Source organism: Pollachius pollachius (genome assembly GCF_949987615.1).
Source record: "Pollachius pollachius genome assembly, chromosome: 16".
In the NCBI taxonomy this organism is placed as follows: Eukaryota; Metazoa; Chordata; class Actinopteri; order Gadiformes; family Gadidae; genus Pollachius; species Pollachius pollachius.
Genome location: NC_136949.1, coordinates 16,923,662 through 16,944,119, shown reverse-complemented (window position 1 = coordinate 16,944,119; position 20,458 = coordinate 16,923,662). Strand labels below are relative to the sequence as shown.

Sequence of the window (20,458 nt, the reverse complement as noted above, 5' to 3'; positions counted from 1 at the left end):
TTTCAATCAGCATAAGCTAGGGTTTAAACAATATTTTGCAGAAGACACTGTAGACAAAGTACAACCAGTGGAACGGTAAATATGTCACTCGCCGTCATAGTTAAACCTTTGAGCAAAAATGTGCATTCCTGAGATTTATAGAATGTCTTACAATTTTTTTTTTTTTTATCAAGACGACCATACTATCTTCACAGTTTGTTTCAAATGAAAGGTTATAAAAAAATAAAGATAGAACAATATGGCTATAATAAGCCATGGAGCCAGCCAAACTTACTGCACACTGAAAACATTGAATTATTTTTGGACAATAAAGGCAGAAGAACGTGATGGGTGTGGCAGAGACCGGTAAAACACATTGGATGATGATTCTTAGTTATCAATGTCCAATATGCAGGCTGACCAGCTGGCTTGTCTCGGATGGCTAGAAGAGAGGGGAAGACTGCCTGGGGTCGTCTGGAAGCACGCTGATGGAGTCCTCTGCCTTTCCACATAGCATGCACAACATTGTGTATTCCTAGACCATGCAAACAGGGGCAGTTAAATAAACGTGAAACAAGGCACTGCAGTACATTTCTCCTCAAGAAACGTTGGCATGATATTTAAAAGGGTAATCCCGACGATTTCTATGTCAATAGTATATTTCAAAACATGTCTGATGTCATTAGCTATCGCAGATTGAGGTTACAGAAGGCCATTGGCCCTACTGCCCTGTTAGGAAAGCCCTAGCATTTTCATTATAAGGAATGTTAAGAACTTTTCGTCAGTGGCAATACCATGGGAACAATCACCACTTATCAACAAAGATATTTGACTACTCCTATCTTTAATTAATTGTTTATGGTTCATGGAAATATATATTAATTAATGTATGATACTGTGTGCTACAGAGAATATTTCTTACTTGATATTCGTCCACCACGGAGAACGTGTATTCATGTCTGGCGACAACGTGCTCACAGTTTTTGCAAACATCTGCAAGGGGAAGAAAAACAAGTTTAAAGCAATTATATTAGGCAGCACCCACGTATTAGGAGTACAATCCCTTACATCTTATCGCCGAATATCGAGGCTGAAACGGACCATGCCTTGAAAACAGTATAAATGTTAGCTTACGGTCATATGTTACAATCTCCTCTCCGTCCTCGTCTTCCGTAGTCTTGTTACTGATCAACACGAAGTCCCTCTGGTGGCAGTTCACACAGCCGACATAATTCATCAGGTAGGAGCCATTCTCCAGACACGTGTTCCCCTGTTAAAAAGAATCGTTGGAATCCATTACAGTTTTACTGCAGAATTTAAAAGAGGCTTCAGGGGCAGAATGTATCAGAGAAAGAGTGTTCTTGATCAGATGGCGGCACGTGTAGACGCAGCGACCCCTCTGTCCCGACCGTGCGGATTTTCGTATGCTTAGTAAGTGTCCGTCCGAAAGTTTTTAGTGTTCATCGACAGGCAAGTACAGTCGACAGGCTTTGCTAGGCATCAGCAGTAGCAAGCTTTGCAGAGTTTTGGATATTGCAGAAAAAGAGACAATATTGGCGTTAGGAATACGCCGCAGGCCTTCGACCATACCGGACTGGACAGCTACTCCTCACCCGAAAGATTGGCTCCCAAAGCGGTGTGCAAAGGAGGAAAATGGAGTCAAGCGCGGAGGTATCGGGGCTAGGCTAGCGACTAGTCCAACTCGCCCAGCCATTCCATCCATCATCCTGGCTAATGTACGATCTGAAGTCAGTGAATCGAATGTTAGAGACTTCAGGAGCACAATGTAACAGCCTTCAGACTCAAACAGCCTTCAGACTCAAACAGCCTTCAGACTCAAACAGCCTTCATACTCAAACAGCCTTCATACTCAAACAGCCTTCATACTCAAACAGCCTTCATACTCTAACATCCTTCAGACTCTTAACAGCTTTCAGACTGTAACAGACTTCAGGGGCAGAATGTAACAGACTTCAGGGGGCTCCGAGGTGACGCCCTGCCCATTTCCTCCTCATTACTTCGCTTTACATTTACACTGCGTCACATACATGCATACAAATATCAACACGTGATCTGAAAAGGATATGTAAAAATGTATTGAAAATATATATAGCAATGTTAAGTTTGTAGACACTAACTTACCCTGTCAGGGTATTCCTTCTGCACACAACCGTTGCACATTTCGAGTTTTCGTCCACGGTGTAAAATCCAACAGATAATAAGGAGTATAACACAATAATGAAAACGGACCTAATACGGTCTGCCTTAAGTGTTTAATTGTACCAAACCTGCTATTTAAACATCGCAAGTGTTATAAACAACGGTGGATGTGAGGAAGAGGAAGAGAACGATACTTCCGGGGACAGCCGGCAGCGACCAATCGGCGTCTGTCTCTAGACGTAGACCCTGGACGACTCTGAAGTGACGTAGACCCCGGAAGTGGTGAAACACCCTCCCTAAGCATGGCGACCTGGTGGTAGAAAACCTGGTGGTTTTTCTAGCGATTTTGTTGTTTAGTTCCTTCGATAAATTAGTCCTAATAAATGTAGTTGGTCTGAACATAGGTAAGAATGTCATGGAATTCCATTATGATTCTTGCACATTTGAGTCTTAAACCACTGTCATTTAGTGAATTTCAGCGAATACGATTGCTTGTGACTATATATTTATGTATACATATATTTACAGGTGTAACGCATTCATACATAATTTATTCCAACTGACTTTACATGAAATGTCAACTAATAATGTGGGGTATTGACGTTTTTGATTCAGGGCATTCAAATGGCCAAGGCTCCAGTCAAGAAAGTGGTTAACGCTCCAGTCCAGACCAGTACAGTGGTTAAGGTTAAAGCCCGATTCAAGACCAAAACAGTGGTTAAAGGTAAAGCCACAGTCAACACGAGAACAGTGGTTGAAAAAAAAGCCCCAGTCAAGACCAGTACTATGGTTGAAGCCCCAGTCAAGACCAATACAGAGTCGTCTTCTGGAAAGAAAAAGGATCACTTTTGTGTTCTGTGTGGCGAAAGTTATTCAACAAAGGTAGGTTTTAACCGTTACCATTTCTAATCAGAAATTTCAAATTGATTTATGCAATTGAAGACCGGTTATTTCATTGTTTATAATAACATTCACTATTTTTTTGTTTAAGGACGCCCATGCCCATATGCACAGTTACCTGCATCATCGGGAGTTTAAGATTGCTTTGGGCAGGTGAGCAATGCTTATTCAGATGTATTGTCATCTTTTGGCAATTTGTTTTGCATAAGTAATACTAGAGTTTCCGCGTGCGCGCAACCTCTAGTTGTAATTAAACCCATAGCAATAATATGGAAACCCAGTCGATAATGTAACAAATTTCTGAGCGCATAATATAATAACATTTTGCCTATAATTTTACAACGTATAACATTCTTTCACCACAAATGACTCTTAAAAGCAGTGCCAACATTTAATTATTTTTAACCATTCAGTGAACAAAAGGCCACAGGCTGATTATCATTTAGGGGGCTACTCAGTGACACGCAGAACCGTCATCAGCACGCCCTCTGAAGTGGTGTGAGAAATACTGACTTTCTTCTCCTCATTCACATATAAGGTTATTTACATTTCCTACAGAGAAAATAATACCTCAGGGGTAGTATTATTCAGGAGATTGTCAGGGTGCAAATGTCAGGATATGTTGTTCACACATATGGCCCATCCGGAGAATATCAGGACTTACAGGTGTGTCTGAAAGCAGCTAGTGTGTGAGCATTTGATTACTATTATAGAATTTGTCAATTATGGTAACAGGGGTAATTGTTCAATGGAAAGTGTAGTATACTATGCATGCAAATCAATTATTAAATAGATTTTACTGTTATTCAGGGATGAAAAGTGCATTGACAATTTAAAATGCAAGGCAACTACTATTGGTTAATTGAAAAATAATAATCATCATTGTCATTAAACATCTCTTCCAGTGTCCTGGACAAGACAGGCAGCAGTAGCCTACAGTCACACATAGCATACACACAAAACATAAGAAAAATAAAACAACTAAAAAAGTCCACAGGGGGGAGGGGGGGATATCAATATCGCAAGACATTTGGGGAGGCTTAAGGAGTAGAGTAATATTAAGTTTGAGCAACAAAGTGTAAAGACATTTCGGGAGGCTCAAGGAGGAGGGTAATATTGTACACACTACACAAGTAATATTGTGTAGTCTTGTGGTGGACACTATAGACAAAATTCACCATACAATTTCATTTACATTTTCTTTCTGTGTTATAGGGACACTATCTCTTTAAGAATCGCGTGACATCTGTGTTGATATGCCGGTCGTTGTGATGTTTTAATTTAATGGTTTTTATATGACAAAATGAACGACCCTCAGTTGCTTGTCGAGGTGAGAAATAGTCTCTTCCCTTATTTTATCGCAATTTCTACAGTCTATAGACAGAACGTGTTACCTGGCAGAGTTTGTCGAGGTGTTTAAAAACGTCGGATCCGGACGAAATTCGTCCGTCCTACCAAACGTTGTCTCCGGGACTACCCTTCATACCTCCGTCCGGTTTCAGCGTTGTTATGGGTGTTACGCAATACATCCTCTAGAGGGCAGTGACTGTCGTGTCACAAATTGCTGGCATCGACAATCGCAAACGGCATCTGTAGAGGAGATGATTTTGCTTTGTGTCATCCGAAATCGGCAAAAAAAGGCGCAAAAAGTGTAGGCCTACGCAGCGGTGGCATGTGACACCCCTCACCAACCCGCAGATTCTCTCCTCAAAATGTTGCGCCATTTTTAAATGACCAGGTACAACTCATTGCCAGTAAGTATAAAACGTTAAAGTCTATATATATATATATTGTAATGACCACAGGCGAGGTAGTGAGCGAAGAAAGTCCATAGGAGCTTTATTAGATTCCTCAAAAGGTCAGACAGGCGCAGCTCCACCGGAACACTCAACAACCGGAAACCCCCGGGACCCCCCTCTCAGAAGGCCCGCCCCTTCCTCCCAAACCCTGTGACGCTACATTACCCCCCCTTCACAAAGTTCCTCGCCCCGAGGAATCACAGAAAAAACAGCCCCCAGAATAAACGTAACTTCCCTTTAACATGACGTGCTTCAACCCCCCCCCCCCCCCCCCACAGAACAACAGGCACAACGCTGAACAAAATTACTAAACTCATCCTACAGATAGCAAACAAAGTCTTTTAAGTGCCCTGGTGGCCCCCTGGGCCGTCGAGAACCCTCTCCCCGGGCCTCGGGTACAAAGGGAACGGGGTCTTCAGCACCTGGGAGGGGGCGGGGGGGCGGGGGGCAAAGGGTATCGGATACAGGGGAGGGCCGGTTATCCCCGCCAGCTGGGGTAAAGGCGTCCGACCGAGGCCCCGCCGGTGTCGCCGGGGGGGTGGGCTTTGAGGCGGCAGGGCGGCAGCGAGGGGCAACGGGACCCCCCTGGGCCAGTGGGGAGGCACCCCCTTGGTACGGAGCCAGTCTGTCTCTGTGTAGTGCCACCCTTCTTCCTTTAGGTGGTAGGTGCAACCGGTACACCACTTCACCCAGCCTCTCCAGAACTCGACAGGGGCCCACCCAAGGACTGTCCAGTTTAGGGCATCTCCCCTTCTTCCTTTGGGGATTGAACACCCAAACTAGCTCTCCCGCCTGGAAATGCCGGCCTTTGCTTTTTATGTCGTAATTCCTTTTCTGCCTCACCCCTGCCCTCTGCTGTTGCTCCTGGGCAAATAGGTGGGCCGACTCCAGGCGATCTTGGAGTCTCCTGGCATACTCAGGGCCAGGGGAACAGTCTGGGGCATCCGGCGGACAACCGAATGCCAACTCCGCCGGGGTACGAAGCTCCCTTCCCAGCATGAGAAGGGAAGGCGTGCATGACGTAGACTCCTGCACGGCGGTGCGGCAAGCCATGAGAACCAGAGGAAGGTGGTTATCCCAGTCTCTCTGGTGCTGGGAGGTGAGGATGGCCAGCTGTTGGCCCATGGTGCGGTGGAAGCGCTCCACCAGTCCATCACTCTGCGGCCTCTGGGGAGTGGTGCGGGTCTTATGGATGCCCAGGCGCTCACACATAGCGGAGAACACCCGGGACTCAAAATTTCTCCCCTGGTCGCTATGCAATGTCTCTGGCACCCCAAAACGGCTGAACATGTGTTCCAACAAGGCGTCGGCCACGGTCTCAGCTTCTTGATCGGGGATGGCATAGGCTTCGGGCCACTTGGAGAAGTAGTCGATGGCAGTGAGAACGAAGCGGTTGTCACGGTCCGAGCGGGGCAGCGGCCCCACCACATCCACCGCCACCCTCTCCATAGGCGCGCCCACCAGAAACTGCTGAAGGGGAGCATGTGAGCGCCCGGTGGGGCCCTTCCGTGTGGTGCAGGGGTCACACCGACGGAAAAGTCCTCGACATCCCTCCGGGACCGGCCCCAGTAAAAACCCTGGCGTAGGCGTCGGAGTGTCTTAGCAACCCCAAAGTGCCCCGACCCTGCGGCTCCATGCATGGCCTCGAGCACAGCCCCCTGTAGGCCCTTGGGAACCACAACCTGCCACCTTTCTTCGCCCGTGGCCGGCTCCTTCCAGGCCTGCTGCAGCACGCCCCGGCAGAGGCGCAGAGCCCCGAACTTGGTCCACAGTCCCTTGACATCTCTGGAGAGGGCGGCCACCTCCTCCCACGGTGGTTTTCGCTGCACCTCCACCCACTGCAACACCGGCTGAAGGTCGGTATCCTGCTCCTGCTGCTTTCTCCAATCGCCTCCATCTATGGTCTCTAACCCTCGGCAGATGACCTCCAACTGCTGCACTGCGGCGCATCCCTCCTCCTCTGCCCGCAGCTCTCTCTCGCGGGCCTCCTTCCTCTCGCAGCAGCGACACCCCTCGGCAGCGCAGGGCCGCCGAGAGAGTGCGTCGGCGTTGGTGTGTCGGGCTCCAGCCCGGTGTTCCACTCGGAAGACGTAGGCCTGGAGTTCCTCCAACCACCTGGCCACCTGCCCTTCCGGCTCTTTGAAGGTCATGAGCCACTGGAGAGCAGAGATGTCAGTCCTCACTGTAAAAGGCAGGCCGCAGAGGTAGTACCTGAAGTGACGGATGGAGAGCACTACGGCCAAGAGCTCTCTGCGGGTAACGCAGTAACGCCGCTCCGCCTTGTTAAAGGCCCGGCTAAAGTACGCCACCACTCTCTCTCCATCGGGCCCCACTTGGGAGAGCACCCCTCCCACCCCGACGCCACTAGCATCGGTGTCCAGCATGAACGGCAGCGAGGGGTCAGCTGGGGTCAGCACGGGGGACTCGCTCAGGGCACGCTGAAGGCTGGTGAATGCCCCCTGGCACTGCTCAGTCCACAGGAAAACACTGTCCTTTTGTAGCAGCCTGTAAAGAGGAGCAGCCAAGCATGAAAAACCCCGCACAAACTTCCGGTAATAGGAAGCCAGGCCCAGGAAGCTCTTGAGCTGCCTCTGATTAGCCGGGGTGGGCCAGTCTGCAACCGCCTGCACTTTCGCTTCCATTGTGCGGATGCCCTCCCCCCCCCACTGTGTGCCCCAAGAACTGTACCTCTCTGCACATGAAGTGACACTTATCTGGATGCAGCTTCAGGCCCGCTGCACGGATCCGTTCCAGCACCCGGCGCAGGGACTCGAGGGCGGAGTCAAAGGCACTGCCATGCGCCAAGATATCGTCCAGGTATACCAGGCACTGTTGCCAGGGGATGCCTGACAAAACCCGGTCCATTAGGGCGGGCGAAGGTGGCTGGAGCGTTACACAGTCCAAAACTAAGGACTTGGAACTGCCACAAACCCCGGCCTGTGCAGAACGCTGTCTTGGGTCTTGCTTCTGGGGAGAGGGGCACCTGGTAGTACCCACTGCGAAGGTCCAAGGCAGAGAACCAGGACGATCCCGAGACTAAGTCCAGTCCCCTGTTGCCGTGCGCAGCTGCACGTCAGTGGGCTCCAACCGAATCCACTCCGGGCACACGTCTGGTCTGAGCACCGTCACTGATGAACCGGTATCCACCAGGGCCGAACACGGCACCCCCTCCACGGCCACAGGAACATAGCATGAATCCCCGTCACCGAGTCGACCCACCACCATCGCCGTCCTTGAAGCGTCGATGACGTCTGCTTCTGGGGGAAGTGGGTCTTGGCTCCCCCGCCTTTGCTGACGTGGCCCCTCCGTTTCTGGAACAGCTGGGGCGGGGGGAGCGGGGGAAGAACTGTTTACGGTCCGCACATCCCCCCCTGTGCGGGCCCTGTGGCGTTTCCCGGACCCGCGCGTGTGGGGCAATCTCTGACCAAATGTCCGGGTTGGCCACAGCCCCAACAGGCTCTTTGGTCGGGACGCTGTCGAATGCGTGACGGCTGCAGTGATACGGCCCTTATCAGTTCCGTAATTTCTGTCGCCCACGCCGGCTTTTCCTCCGCCACCGGGCCCCGGGCTGCTCCCCCTGCCGGATAACTCCCTCTCGGGCCCCCCTCACTGACCGCGCCCCACACGATTTCCCTCTCCACGGCCATCTCCAAAGCCGACTGAAGAGAAATTGGGTGCTGTAATTGCACTTGAACCCGCAGCTCCAGAGGAAGGAGGGCTCTGATGAATTGGTCCCGTGCCAACTCGCTCTGCACGCTGGGGGGCATGTGTGCATATGCCCTACGTGTCAGGCTCTCAATGTCATTAGCCAACACCCTCAGCGACTCCCCCGGCTTCCTGCAGCGGTTACCAAGCTCATTACGAAGGAGCTCTGGCTTCACACATTGTCCAAACCGCCTCTGCAAGGCTCCCACTAAGGCTCCGTAATCCCGTCTCTCCCCCGGTGAAAGCAGCAGCAGGCACGACAACGCGTCGTCTGTGAGGCACAAAGCCAGCTGCAATGCTTTAGCCTCTACTGTCCATCCCCCAGCGTCAGCCAGCAGTTCAAATTGAGCATGAAACGCCTCCCAGTCAGACCTACCGGAGTACTTAGGCGTCTTAACCGAAACGGCGGCAACTGGGACATGGGGGGCGGCAACTGGAACATGGGCGCCGCCATGTCTGTTTACCTCCCGAGCCGCGTGCTCCCGCTCCGGGCGCGTGGGAAGAGAAGACAACCCTGCGTCGGCCGCCAGCTTCCTTGCAGCTTCTCTCAACCCCTCTCTGGCCTCTTGGGAAGCTCTGCGAAACTCCCCATATGCGTCCTCTGTCCATCCGAACGCACCAGTCTCCTGCTCCACCTCCTCCTCTTTCACTTTCGGAAAAGACATGACCGACGCGAACTGACCGACACACTGAAACTAACGCTGTAGCCCGACCGCGACGTAAATCCAAAGTAGCCCTCCGCTTGGACGCACAACTCTCCACCCACTCCCGTCGTTTGTTCACTTCTGACACCAATGTAATGACCACAGGCGAGGTAGTGAGCGAAGAAAGTCCATAGGAGCTTTATTAGATTCCTCAAAAGGTCAGACAGGCGCAGCTCCACCGGAACACTCAACAACCGGAAACCCCCGGGACCCCCCTCTCAGAAGGCCCGCCCCTTCCTCCCAAACCCTGTGACGCTACAATATATATATATATCAGACATTATGCTACTCTCTATCTATTTTCGCGAATGGTTGGACTACTGATTCTATACTGCCGCCTCGATTTCCGTTGGTATTGCTCAGTTTCTCCCGGAGCACTCCGGATTCGTAAGCTCAGTGGCGACGGACCCACTGACGGACGAAAACGACCTCCGGGACTAGACAAAAGGGTTCCTATCCGTATTTACCGTAGGGTGTGAATGGGCCTTTACCTGGGCGAGTGTCGCTGCGGTGTATCCGCGTGCGTGTGTGTTCTAACCTGCGCGTTTGTCGATGGCGGAGCCGTTATGTTTACAAACATAACGTCTCACCTGGGAGAGTGTCGCTGCGGTGTATCCGCGTGCGTGTGTGTTCTAACCTGCACGTGTGTCGATGGCGGAGCCGTTATGTTTACAAACATAACGTCTCACCTGGGAGAGTGTCGCTGCGGTGTATCCGCGTGCGTGTGTGTTCTAACCTGCGCGTGTGTCGATGGCGGAGCCGTTATGTTTACAAACATAACGTCTTACCTGTGAGAGTGTCGCTGCGGTGTGTGCGCATGCGTGTGAGTTCTTACCAGTGGCGGTTTTAGGCATGGGCGAACCAGGCAGTCGCCCTGGGCGCCATATTTGTGGGGGGGCGCCAAATCACATGGGGGGGCGCCACGAGCACTAAAAAATAAAAACGCGCCGCAAAGTGGTTTTCAATGAAGTACATAACATTGTGTGGGGGAATTGGTATATTGGCGCCCCCTCTGGCTGCAGGAGCACACCTGCTCGTTGAGAAGGTGCCGTTCACAGTGCACAGTGCCCCCCCCCCCCGCTTGGAGGAAGTCTTGCCCGGAGCGTAACTGGACGCAGAACCGCCACTGGTTCTTACCTGCGTGTGTGCCGATGGCAGAGCCGTTAAACGTCTTTGCATGTGTGTGTGTCTGCGTGTGTATGTGCGCTTCCGTGTATGTGTCGCTGCCTTTGTGTTGAAGTGCGGTGTGTGCGTGTGTTTCTGTGTGTGTGTGTGTGTTCATGCACATATGCGTGCTTGCGGTGTATATTTGTGTTCGCGCTTGGCACATGCGCACTTAAGTAACTTGAGTAACTGGTGCGACAGGCCTGCTATTAAAGTAGTAAGATATGTGCGCTACAACCTTCCCCCTGTACCTTCCATCCGGTAATATAGTGGCATTGAAAGGCGTAACATACTGCTTCAATAAAACATATCTTATGTACTTTATCTAGTGATTTTTATTCACTTTTGGGTTGTATCTTCATTGTGAAATCATTTTGGAGAAAATCATCACATCAGTAAATGATGTAAAAATTATCTTAAAATGATTGTCTAACATACAAGTGCCTTGAACCAACACTAACGTAACATTTGGTCTGTTTCCACAGGGATGTCAGCCACTGGTGTCAAGCTTGCCAGACATCTACTGTTGACCTATCGTCATATGACAAGCATGTCAACACACCTGAACACAAACTTAAATTTAATCTATTGAGGCTTTCTGTAAAGCCCATTGCTTTATCAAAGATACTGAGCCCGGAGGACTACAAAATAGTTGTTGAAAGAAACCACAATCTAAAGAATCAACGGTATGTCTCATTCTTGAGGTTGCTCTTTGTAAAATGGTCTGTCATGATGTTTTGATGATGAGGTTGATAATCGAGACCATTGTCATGCAAATCATTTTTTTTTTTTTTATGTTTTGGTTTTTCCTAACTTTTACAACACAGGAAAAAGGCGAGAAAAAGGGAAAAAAAGAAAATGCTTCAAAAAACGAATTTAAGAAAGAAAAGTCAACAAGACAAACATATCAAGAAAGAGGCTTTACTGGGAACATTGGGACAGCCAGCGGAATCTAGCGGAAGTGGGGTGGCGCTGGTTCAAAACAAGGAGAACAGGCTGGCCGGAAGGCTTGGACGGAGAAGTCAAACAAGTCAGCCGACGACACAAACTCTTAACAGTGGGCAGGAGTCTTCTTGGTCAGGAGAAACGCCTGAGGTTTCTTACTGTCAGAAGCAGGCCGGCCAGTCTGCTCACTATGAGCAAGACCGGAACGTCCTGACGACGTCTTGGAAGCCTGGTCCGGGCACCAGGGTCAAAAGAGGCAAAGCAGGGACAGAGGCAAAGATTTCCTCCTATACGCCACTAGACAAAGGTTCCAGAAAGACTCAAAACGACGAGTATAATCAATCAAATTACTACACGCAGCAAGCTGAAGAGCTGGATTTCACCAGTGACGACGTCTCTCAATTGGGAGCCACGCTGTACGAACAAGAGCCAGTCAGGATAACCACATCTCCTCAGCCAAGTCCAGGGCCAAACCCAGCAGGTTCAACGCCTCCTGCCTCGCCAGGCACCCCGCGCAAAACCGATGTCAGCGTCATGCTACGCCTAATCCGGAGGGCGCTCGGCACGCCGACGGCGCACACGGTAGACTCTGGTAGTGGGGAAACGCAGAAAAGATCAATCAAGCAGGAGATGTCTCAGGTGGTTACCGGGAAGAGGCAGCAAATGAAGAAAGGCATAGGATTCCCCAGGTAGAGGGTTTTCTAAAGAAGGCTGATGTATTCCATTGAGCATTGACCCATTTATCCAAAGTTGCCTGTGCAAGTAGGAAGAACGATTAAGAATTATGTCAAATATTGGTGCGACAGAATTTGTGCTACATGATCAATACTTGCTTCCGGGAGCAAGTATACCGCACACCTTGCGTAGTTGTATGTGTTTCCATTTCATCCTTTAAGTTTAAGTTTCTTATGTACTTTATATTTCTCACAAATGATAAATTCTATCCGGGAATAGGTTGGGTGATCAGGAGAATCCACCGCTGTGCCCAGTAGACTTTACAGAGGACGAACACCTATACTGGGACTCTTACAGCGCGACGTCAGAGAACGGCCAGGGCAACCCGGCTAGGGTGTTGGTCAAGGGGGAATCGGTGGCGCTGGACACAAGCCCCCCACAGAGGAGGAAACGAAAAGGGGTGAGAGTGCGAGGCGTGCTGTGGTTGCAGGCAGGGCTGTCCCCTGTGTTGCTCTGTTGTAATGGCACAGCGTGTTCACGTGTGGTTGAATCCTGAACTGTACGCATCCTCTCCAGGATGACGGCCTTTCCAGTACGGAAAGGAGTGGAAAGAAGAGGAAGAGGAAATCAAACAAGGGTCAGTGTGATTCATGACGATGACTGCACACTTTGTTTATTTCCATTTGCTATGAAGAATTACCCATTTTCGATGTGAACACATGTGTGAAACCATTATACCGTATTGAGGGGAACAGCTGAAAGTCCTTCATTGTAAGAAATGTATAGATCATCAGATGAACATGGTTCTAAAGGGATGACATTTGACATGTTATCGTCCGTGGCCCTATGGTCTGGTAGGCACTGAGGACGTGGGCCAGCTGCTGACCGTGTCCCTGCGGGAGGAGGATGTGTGCAGGTCCCTGGAGGAGCTGGACCGCTCTCTGGTCCATGCCCGCAGTGCCCTGCAGGCCACGTACGCAGAGGTCCAGCGACTCCTGGCCCTCAGGCAGCAGGTGGACAGACACTCTGACCAACGAACGCCAAGCCACACCCGCTTTTTGCGTCGTTTAATGGTCAAGTACTTGATTCAGTGTTTAATTTGTCGTGTCCTGTGTTTGCTGTGTAGTTCTCTACTGAGGTCAGCGGTCTAAGGGCGAAGCGTATTGAGATCCTGCATGGCATGCAAGGTAAGATTTGTCCTTGTAACATGGCAGCGTAGGTTGAAATGGGGCCACACAATATGTATCCCGATACATGCCGCTGTATCTTGCAATTCAAGTCCCAAATAGAATTCCCTTTCCCCTGTGGTAATGCAGCTTTTGGATGGAATTCTCATGGAACGAGGTCCCCTTCTGGGATTAGCTCATTGTGCATTACTGAAGTGGCAGGAACACAATCCCACTCGTTCAAATTATTTTAGGTTCCTCCGGGCCATCTAATGCAGCAGACCGCGCCGCCGCCCCCATGCCACCCAGCCACTCTCCCCGCTCCCCCTTCGCCTGCCTTCCTGCCCCCTCCCCCCTGTTGCAGCTGTCCGCCGCCACCCCGCCGCTGTCCATCGGCCAGCTTTACCCGGCGGCCGCCCCCCCGTCGCCGAGGGCCCTGCTAAAGCAGGAGCGCGGAGATCAACCCCAGGGGGCTCCGCTCGTCCACCCCTACCTCCTGCAGCACACGCCCACCAGGCCTGAGACCCAGCCCACCGCCGAGAGCGCCACCAACACGGCCCCAGCACCGCCGCTCGTCGCCGTGAAGTCGAGAAGCAGCCCCCCGCCAGCCCCCACCAGGGAGCAGGAGGAGGAGGAGGAGGAGGAGGAGGAGGAGGAAGCCACCGACGGCTACGAGAGCGACGGCTCGTTGGTGATCATGGAGCCCCGCACGGATGACATCATTCACATCGACGAATCGGACGGCGAGGTTTCCCCCAAGAAGACCCCCTCCGCCCCCGACTGGGAGAACCCGGCTCCCCTTCAGCCCACAACAACCAGCACCCAGGGGGCCGCGGTGACGGAGGTCACCTCGGTTCCTATGACGACATCCGGTGAGTCATGTGACCCTTAACTTAAACAACCTTCATGTGCAGATGCTATTAGATTTTTGCTTACAAGCGTGTTAGACCAAAGACTAAAATAGATTCTTCATTATACGTACTATATATATTTTTTATAAATTACATTTAAAGTGTCCTCTGTAAGATTTGATCAACAGATTCTGAAAAAATCCTTAAGTGAAGTATAATATTCAAATGGTACATTTTATATTTTGTCTCTCTCACATTAACCCAAGAGCCCGCCCAGGGGCCTCCACAGGAGCCGCTGGCCCTGGGGCCGTTCCAGAACCACGCGGGCCCCGTCCACGACCTGCAGATCTATGGCGGGCGGCTCTACTCCTGCTCCGGAGACACCACGGCACGGGCCTATTGCCTCGTGGTACGCTCCCCGCACGGCCCGCACTATGGGGGGCTTTACCGTCGCATCATTATTCAGAGGAAAGGGGGGCTCACCGGGTAGAGTGCGTGCGGCGTGCCATTAAGGCCCAGACCTGATCACAGCGACCCGGGTTCGATTCCTGCCCGTCACGCTTTGCCTCATTGCCTCATGCCGTCCCCTCTATCTCTTATACCTTCCTGTCCATCTCACTCTATCAAAAAGCATTAAAATGCGTTCAGAAATCTAAAAAAACAAAAAAAACATTCAGATAAAAGACCACTAAATCAAAGCAGAAATTATTATTTAAATTAAGTCGGCTCCAGATGGAACCACCCAGTGCGGCATCTCCACCCCTCACTTGCTGGTTTACCGAGGTGCCAGATTAAAGCTGGCTTCACAAGGTTAATTCACCAACAATCACCGTTGTTTGTATGTAAAAGCTCCTTAGACCCTTTTATAGAGGCTTCATGGTAGGACAAACTCGGGTCCCGCCCATAACCATTCATTTCATGTTGGCTACTTTGTACCAGGGCATGGTCAGTCTCTGAGCCAGATGTTTGAAGCTGTCTACTTTTCTGTGAGTGAAGATGCGGACAGCCGATGGTGATCTTGTTCCGAGTCGCTGCATAGCTTAAAGAGCACCTATTATGCTTTTTCGACTTTTATGACCTATTGTTATAATATAACGGGTTATATATATATACCCGTTGTTATAATTTATAGTCATGTTTAACCATACTAAAGTGTCAAATAATGACGTACATGCATTTAGACGTATTCCCTGCTGACCGCCTGGGGTGGCTGTGCAGAGCGCTAAACACTAGGGACGCCAGTCGCCATTCACTTGTTCAAATATCCGGGATTTATCTACGTAGAACAATCCGGATTTTCCATGTATGGTAATGCTGCAACATGCTCTTCCGGAAGGTAACCAATCACAACGGAGTGGGGTTGGCAGGAGGGGGGCGAGGGGGCGGAGAAGGACGAAGCCGAGTGTTGACAGGGACTGCTAAAAGCGCCCAGATGAGAGGAAGAGTTTCCCGAAAATCAACATTGTTTTTTGTGCTCTGATTCGTGTCAGGTTGCTCTATAGGAGTCATTAATAAGAAATGAGGACCAGAAAAGTAGTATAATAGGAGATCTTTAACCTGCTCTATGTATCAGATGTTCAGGATAGCCAATCAACTCTCACAAAGAAACAAATACAGGACAGCAGGTTGAACTGAAATGGTTGAAGCAAAACGTCAACGCTTGCAAACAGTGGTCCTGTGTTTCTCCCTGGTGCTGCATGCAGACCAAAGAGTGTCAGGGGATGTTTGAGGGCCACTGCAGCACCATCAACTGCCTGCTGGTGGCGCCGTCGGCCCCGGGCACGCTGGCCCGCCTCTACACGGGCTCCAGTGACAAGACGGTGCGCTGCTTCAGCATCAAGGTAACACACCGACAGAACACACACGCACGCAGAGAATATGATGATATGATATGCAGTACTGCTCTAACCGATTTTTCTGGGTTCCAGTCTCAGAAGTGCCTGGACCAGGTCTCCTTCCCCGACAGGGTGCTGTGTCTGCACATAAGATGGGGTATTCTCTACGTGGGGCTGGCCAATGGCTCTGTAGTAAGCCTCCACCTGAAGGTGAGTGAGCCAATCGGATCGCTCCTCAGAGACACTTCATGCCCATACACGTATCATAGCTCCTACTTCTGACATTTCCATTGCTCTCCCTACTGACCTCTGTTAACTTGGTGAGAAACATCTGGTCTGCTGTACACCTCTAGCATTATAGCAATATCATATCAATCTTGCAATAAAGAGCAACTGTTCTGCTTGTTTTATTATGAGCTAGCTATAAAGTATCTGCATAGTCATCTGTATAGGGGCGGAACGGATCACAAAATTCATGGTTCGGTTCATATCACGGTTTTGGAGTCATGGTATTTAGTATAGTACAGTACGTTTTTGGTAAGGCAGTATGACACAAGCGCCTTATGACATTTATATTTTTTATATATAACATTAAAGGGTTCTCTCCAAACAATGGTGTAGCTGCGCCACATGTAACATTTTAATATAGGGCTCTCGCTAAGATGGCCTTTTCATTTGATCTGATTAGTACAAAAACAAGATGTAGGGGCGTGGTTTATTGAAATAGAGCTTCAAAAAGCCTAACTGCAATATCAAGTAAGTGTTGTGGAGAATGGACTCTACAATGTTCCTTGATACATGTTTACAATACAATTTAACCCTGTATGAAGAGAACATCAAAAGTATTGTTGGCTTTGCTTTCTGCCACGGTCAGAAACATCCCTGGTCTGACGCTCCATCCGTCTCCTCCTCCTCCCCTACCCTACTCCTCGAATCCTTCTCCTCCACTATCCTCCTCCTCCATCCTTCTCCTCCTCCTCCCTCCTTCTCCTTCTCCCTCCTTTTTGCTCCTCCGTCCTTTCCCTCCTCCTCTATCCTTCTCCTCCATCCTTCTCCTCCCTCCTCTTCCTCCTCCTTCATTCTCCTCCTCCGTCCGTTTCCTCCTCCATCTCCCTCCTTCGTCTCCTCCTCCACCCGTCCCCCTCCCGCGGCCCCTCAGACCCTGAAGGAGCTGGACGTGTTGGAGTGCCACGGGCCGCGGGGTGTGAGCTGCCTGGGCACGTCCCAGGAGGGGGCGCGCCGCGTGCTGCTGGTGGGCTCCTATGACAGCACCATCAGCGTGCGCGACGCCAAGAGCGGCCTGATGCTGCGCTCGCTGCAGGGCCACACCAAGACGGTGCTCTGCATGAAGGTGAGGGGCCCCTCTCCTGCGTAGCGTTGTCCTTTAAGTTTTGATGTGGGATTTTGTTTAGATTGGCTCAGTACTACACAGTAGTTCTTTAGTTCAGTGTTTTGTAGATGATTTTGACCGGCTTGCCGTTTTTTCACGCCTAAACACATGTGCTCGGTGTAACCATGTCACCGTTGTGGTCGACCCCAAGGTGGTCAACGACCTGGTGTTCAGCGGCTCCAGCGACACGGGCGTCCACGCCCACAACATTCACGTGAGTCCCTGCCCCTTGCGCTCCTCCTGCTCTCTGCACCGTATCCTCCATCCAGCGCCTCATTCCTCTGCTTTGAATCCTTTTGTGCCTCAGACCGGTGAGTTGGTGCGCATCTACAAAGGCCACAGCCACTCAGTCACCTCCATCATCATCCTGGGTAAAGTCATGGTGACGGCCTGTCTGGACAAGCTGTTGCGCGTGTACGAGCTGCAGGTAAACCTTGACTTGTCTCCATGTCGATACACACAAATGTTGTTATAATCACTGGCAAGTTGGATCAGATAATCGATTGAATGTTGTCCATTTATAAATGTCAATTTATAAATGGACATGAATTGGATAATGCCATTTTATGTCGAGAGTTGGAGCTTAATGAGGTTTTTGTCCTGGTTCTAGTCCCATGACCGCCTGCAGGTGTACGGGGGCCACAGCGACATGGTGATGTGTATGGCCATCCATAAGAGCGTGGTAGGTACACCCACCCTACCTATTGGTTTGACTGCACAGAAGCATGAGGGCTGATGGGGAGGCAGGTGCTCACACTCTCCTCCAATGAGAGGACTCCACTCAGTCCCTCTGCCTTCCTCCTCAGATCTACTCCGGCTGCTACGACGGGAGCATTCAGGCGTCGAAGCTTAACCTGATGAAGAACTACCGCTGCTGGGTAAGAGCGTGGCAGCTGTTGTGTTGTTGTGTCTGGTTAAGAAGGGGGGTTAGCTGGTTGGGCTGCGCGTTATTTTTTTCCCTGTTGAATTGACTAATTAGCATTGTTGGATCCCTTTTTTCTGAAATGGCTGAACCACAAAACCACAAATTATTTAAAGTTCTAGACTGCAGATTTGTGTACTTTTTCAATGTTGTATGTGAGCTTTATAATGAGACGTTTTCAATGAAATGTGCAACACACCGTAGGTTATATTGAGAAACGTAACCCTCGCGGACATTTTAATAAAATGTCATACGGAGCTCCACACATCTACACACACCGTTGTACTATAATTGTCAGAGAAGCTTTACCCGCTCTCTCTGACGCCGCAATCAGCCACTGCCCAGACTATGAAAACCAAACGGGTCAAAAATATGTTTTCTTTTTTTTTACAAGTTGCTTGCCTTTTTTTCAAAGTGCAAAGAACGAGTAGTTAACGTGCAAAAAATCGTATATGTTTGAGCTGTTTGGCTTTCCATACCAGACAAAGCGCTACACGTCGATACACAGCTCGCCTCCGGTTTCCCTTGGTTTTGACCTCGAAGAGTATGCTAACGGGCATGTTCTGGTCTTTTTAGTTGGTTGAGAACATAATTAAAAGAAATCAAGGTTTAAAATCAGTCCATTAGTTTTAAAGAATTTAGATGTTATTCTTTGCCCAAATCCCCCAGCCCCAGTTGGGTGGTGTCTGAGTCCAGTCGCATATCAGGAGGTGCAGGCCCCCTGTAACACTATCTGCCTCGCAGTCGTTGGGTATGTTATGCTAATGCTATGATGTGATTATCGGTGGCGTTGGTCCTCATGCCCTTCTGACCCCGGCTCAGTGGCACGGCTGCTCCTTGATCTTCGGTGTGGAAGAGCATCTCACGCAGCACCTGCTGAGGGATCACAGCAACGCCAACCTGGCCACGGTCACCTGCCGCTGGAAGGGTTGCGACGCCTTCTTCCCCACGCAGGACACCGTGCAGCAGGTGAGTTTGAACGCTGTTTGGTTCTGTTTCGTTGAACTCCTCCATTCTTAAAGATCCCAATATCATGCTTTTTTTAGGGTTAATAAATGCATTTGGGGGTACTACTAGAACAGGGTTAAGTCATACATGCCTGTATGTTAGAAATACCCCTTATTATTTGCACACTGTTCATTACCGCAGAAGCCAATTTCAATGTCTTCCAAAAACGTTCTGTTTTGTATCATGTTACTTAAAGGACCCCCCCCCCCCCCGAATACCCCAAACTGTTGTGATTGGTCAGCACGCTTTGCGCATTCGTCGCCAAATTCACCCCCCAAAGAAATTATGAACATTGCGGGTAGTCGGGAGACGTGACTTTTGCACAGTCTGACGTCACGCTGGAGAAGTTGAAAAAGCATGATATCACCCCTTTACTTCTTATAGTGCCAGTGATGTTGTCATCTTCCACTATAATTTGAGAGACTGCTATGGGCAATAGCTTCACGTTGATGCGATCAATGACACATTTTCATGCGGTTATGATGCTCATATCTTTCGTTTGTTTTGGCTATTGGAATCTATAAATGAGCAAAGATGTAAAAAGCCAAAGGTACCCTTTTGCATGGTCGCGTTGGCCTCAATGTTGAACGGGGTTTCCCATCTGGCTGATTGTTGCAGAAGCTGCCTACACACATGCAGAGCCACGTTGAGGAGGACAGCCAGCTGAATATTTAACGCATGACATGAGGTATACTGAAAGACATGGCACTGTATCGTTTTTCAAACCATAAATAAGAAATGCCATATGTCTCATCCCTTCATATGCGCAAATTACTCACTACATTTTTTTTTTTTTTCAGATCTTTCTTTGGAAGCAGTATTTATCGTTTGAGTTGGACGATTCCTCCATGTGTTTACTGGCATTGAACCTGTATAGCTGAAGCTAGTTTTTTAATTTCACAGAGCAAAGATGTCTATTTAAACCAATATCCAAGCTATAATGAAGCTCAGGCAATGCAACCAGTTACATAATAAGTCAGTATTGACAAAAATTGTGTTTTGAACTCGTTGTTTGATTTATTTTCATTCAGATTAGCAGCAAAATGTGAATTGCAGGATTTTTTAAATTTATTTTACATCTGCAATTTCTAAAAAGATCATACACGACGAGTCAATAAATGTCCGCATATGAGTTGAACATGTTACTCGAATAACGTTTATTTCAAGGTACACCACTTTCAACTATGCACACCAAGACATAAGAGAATATTGCACAACGTTTCTTTTTTACATTTTATAAAAGCTTTACGTCACA

General features: G+C 49.5%; 2 protein-coding genes across 3 annotated transcripts; one reads left to right on the top strand and one right to left on the bottom strand.

Annotated features, from left to right (window-relative positions):
• Window positions 1–142: 142 nt before the first annotated feature.
• Window positions 143–2,337, bottom strand: churc1 (churchill domain containing 1). The gene is made up of 4 exons (XM_079753855.1): window positions 2,122–2,337; window positions 1,114–1,249; window positions 902–972; window positions 143–514 (listed from the first exon to the last, which is right to left on the bottom strand). The coding sequence occupies exons 1-4, from the start codon at window positions 2,158–2,160 to the stop codon at window positions 422–424; spliced, it is 339 nt and encodes a 112-aa protein (XP_079609981.1). The 5' UTR covers window positions 2,161–2,337; the 3' UTR covers window positions 143–421.
• On the top strand, window positions 1,256–20,348 carry LOC307088072 (zinc finger protein 106-like). 2 transcript variants are annotated; one of them, XM_079753850.1, is made up of 21 exons: window positions 1,256–1,727; window positions 2,755–3,021; window positions 3,131–3,192; window positions 10,897–11,097; window positions 11,239–12,045; window positions 12,311–12,491; window positions 12,608–12,668; window positions 12,890–13,044; window positions 13,158–13,218; window positions 13,452–14,069; window positions 14,315–14,457; window positions 15,752–15,889; window positions 15,977–16,093; window positions 17,043–17,234; window positions 17,425–17,487; window positions 17,581–17,700; window positions 17,884–17,955; window positions 18,080–18,151; window positions 19,018–19,164; window positions 19,822–19,891; window positions 20,004–20,348. In XM_079753850.1, the coding sequence occupies exons 2-20, from the start codon at window positions 2,764–2,766 to the stop codon at window positions 19,876–19,878; spliced, it is 3,525 nt and encodes a 1,174-aa protein (XP_079609976.1). In that variant the 5' UTR covers window positions 1,256–1,727; window positions 2,755–2,763; the 3' UTR covers window positions 19,879–19,891; window positions 20,004–20,348. The 2 variants fall into 2 exon arrangements, with proteins under 2 accessions (XP_079609976.1, XP_079609975.1); XM_079753849.1 differs by lacking the exon at window positions 1,256–1,727 and adding an exon at window positions 2,406–2,543.
• The last annotated feature ends 110 nt before the right edge of the window (window positions 20,349–20,458 follow it).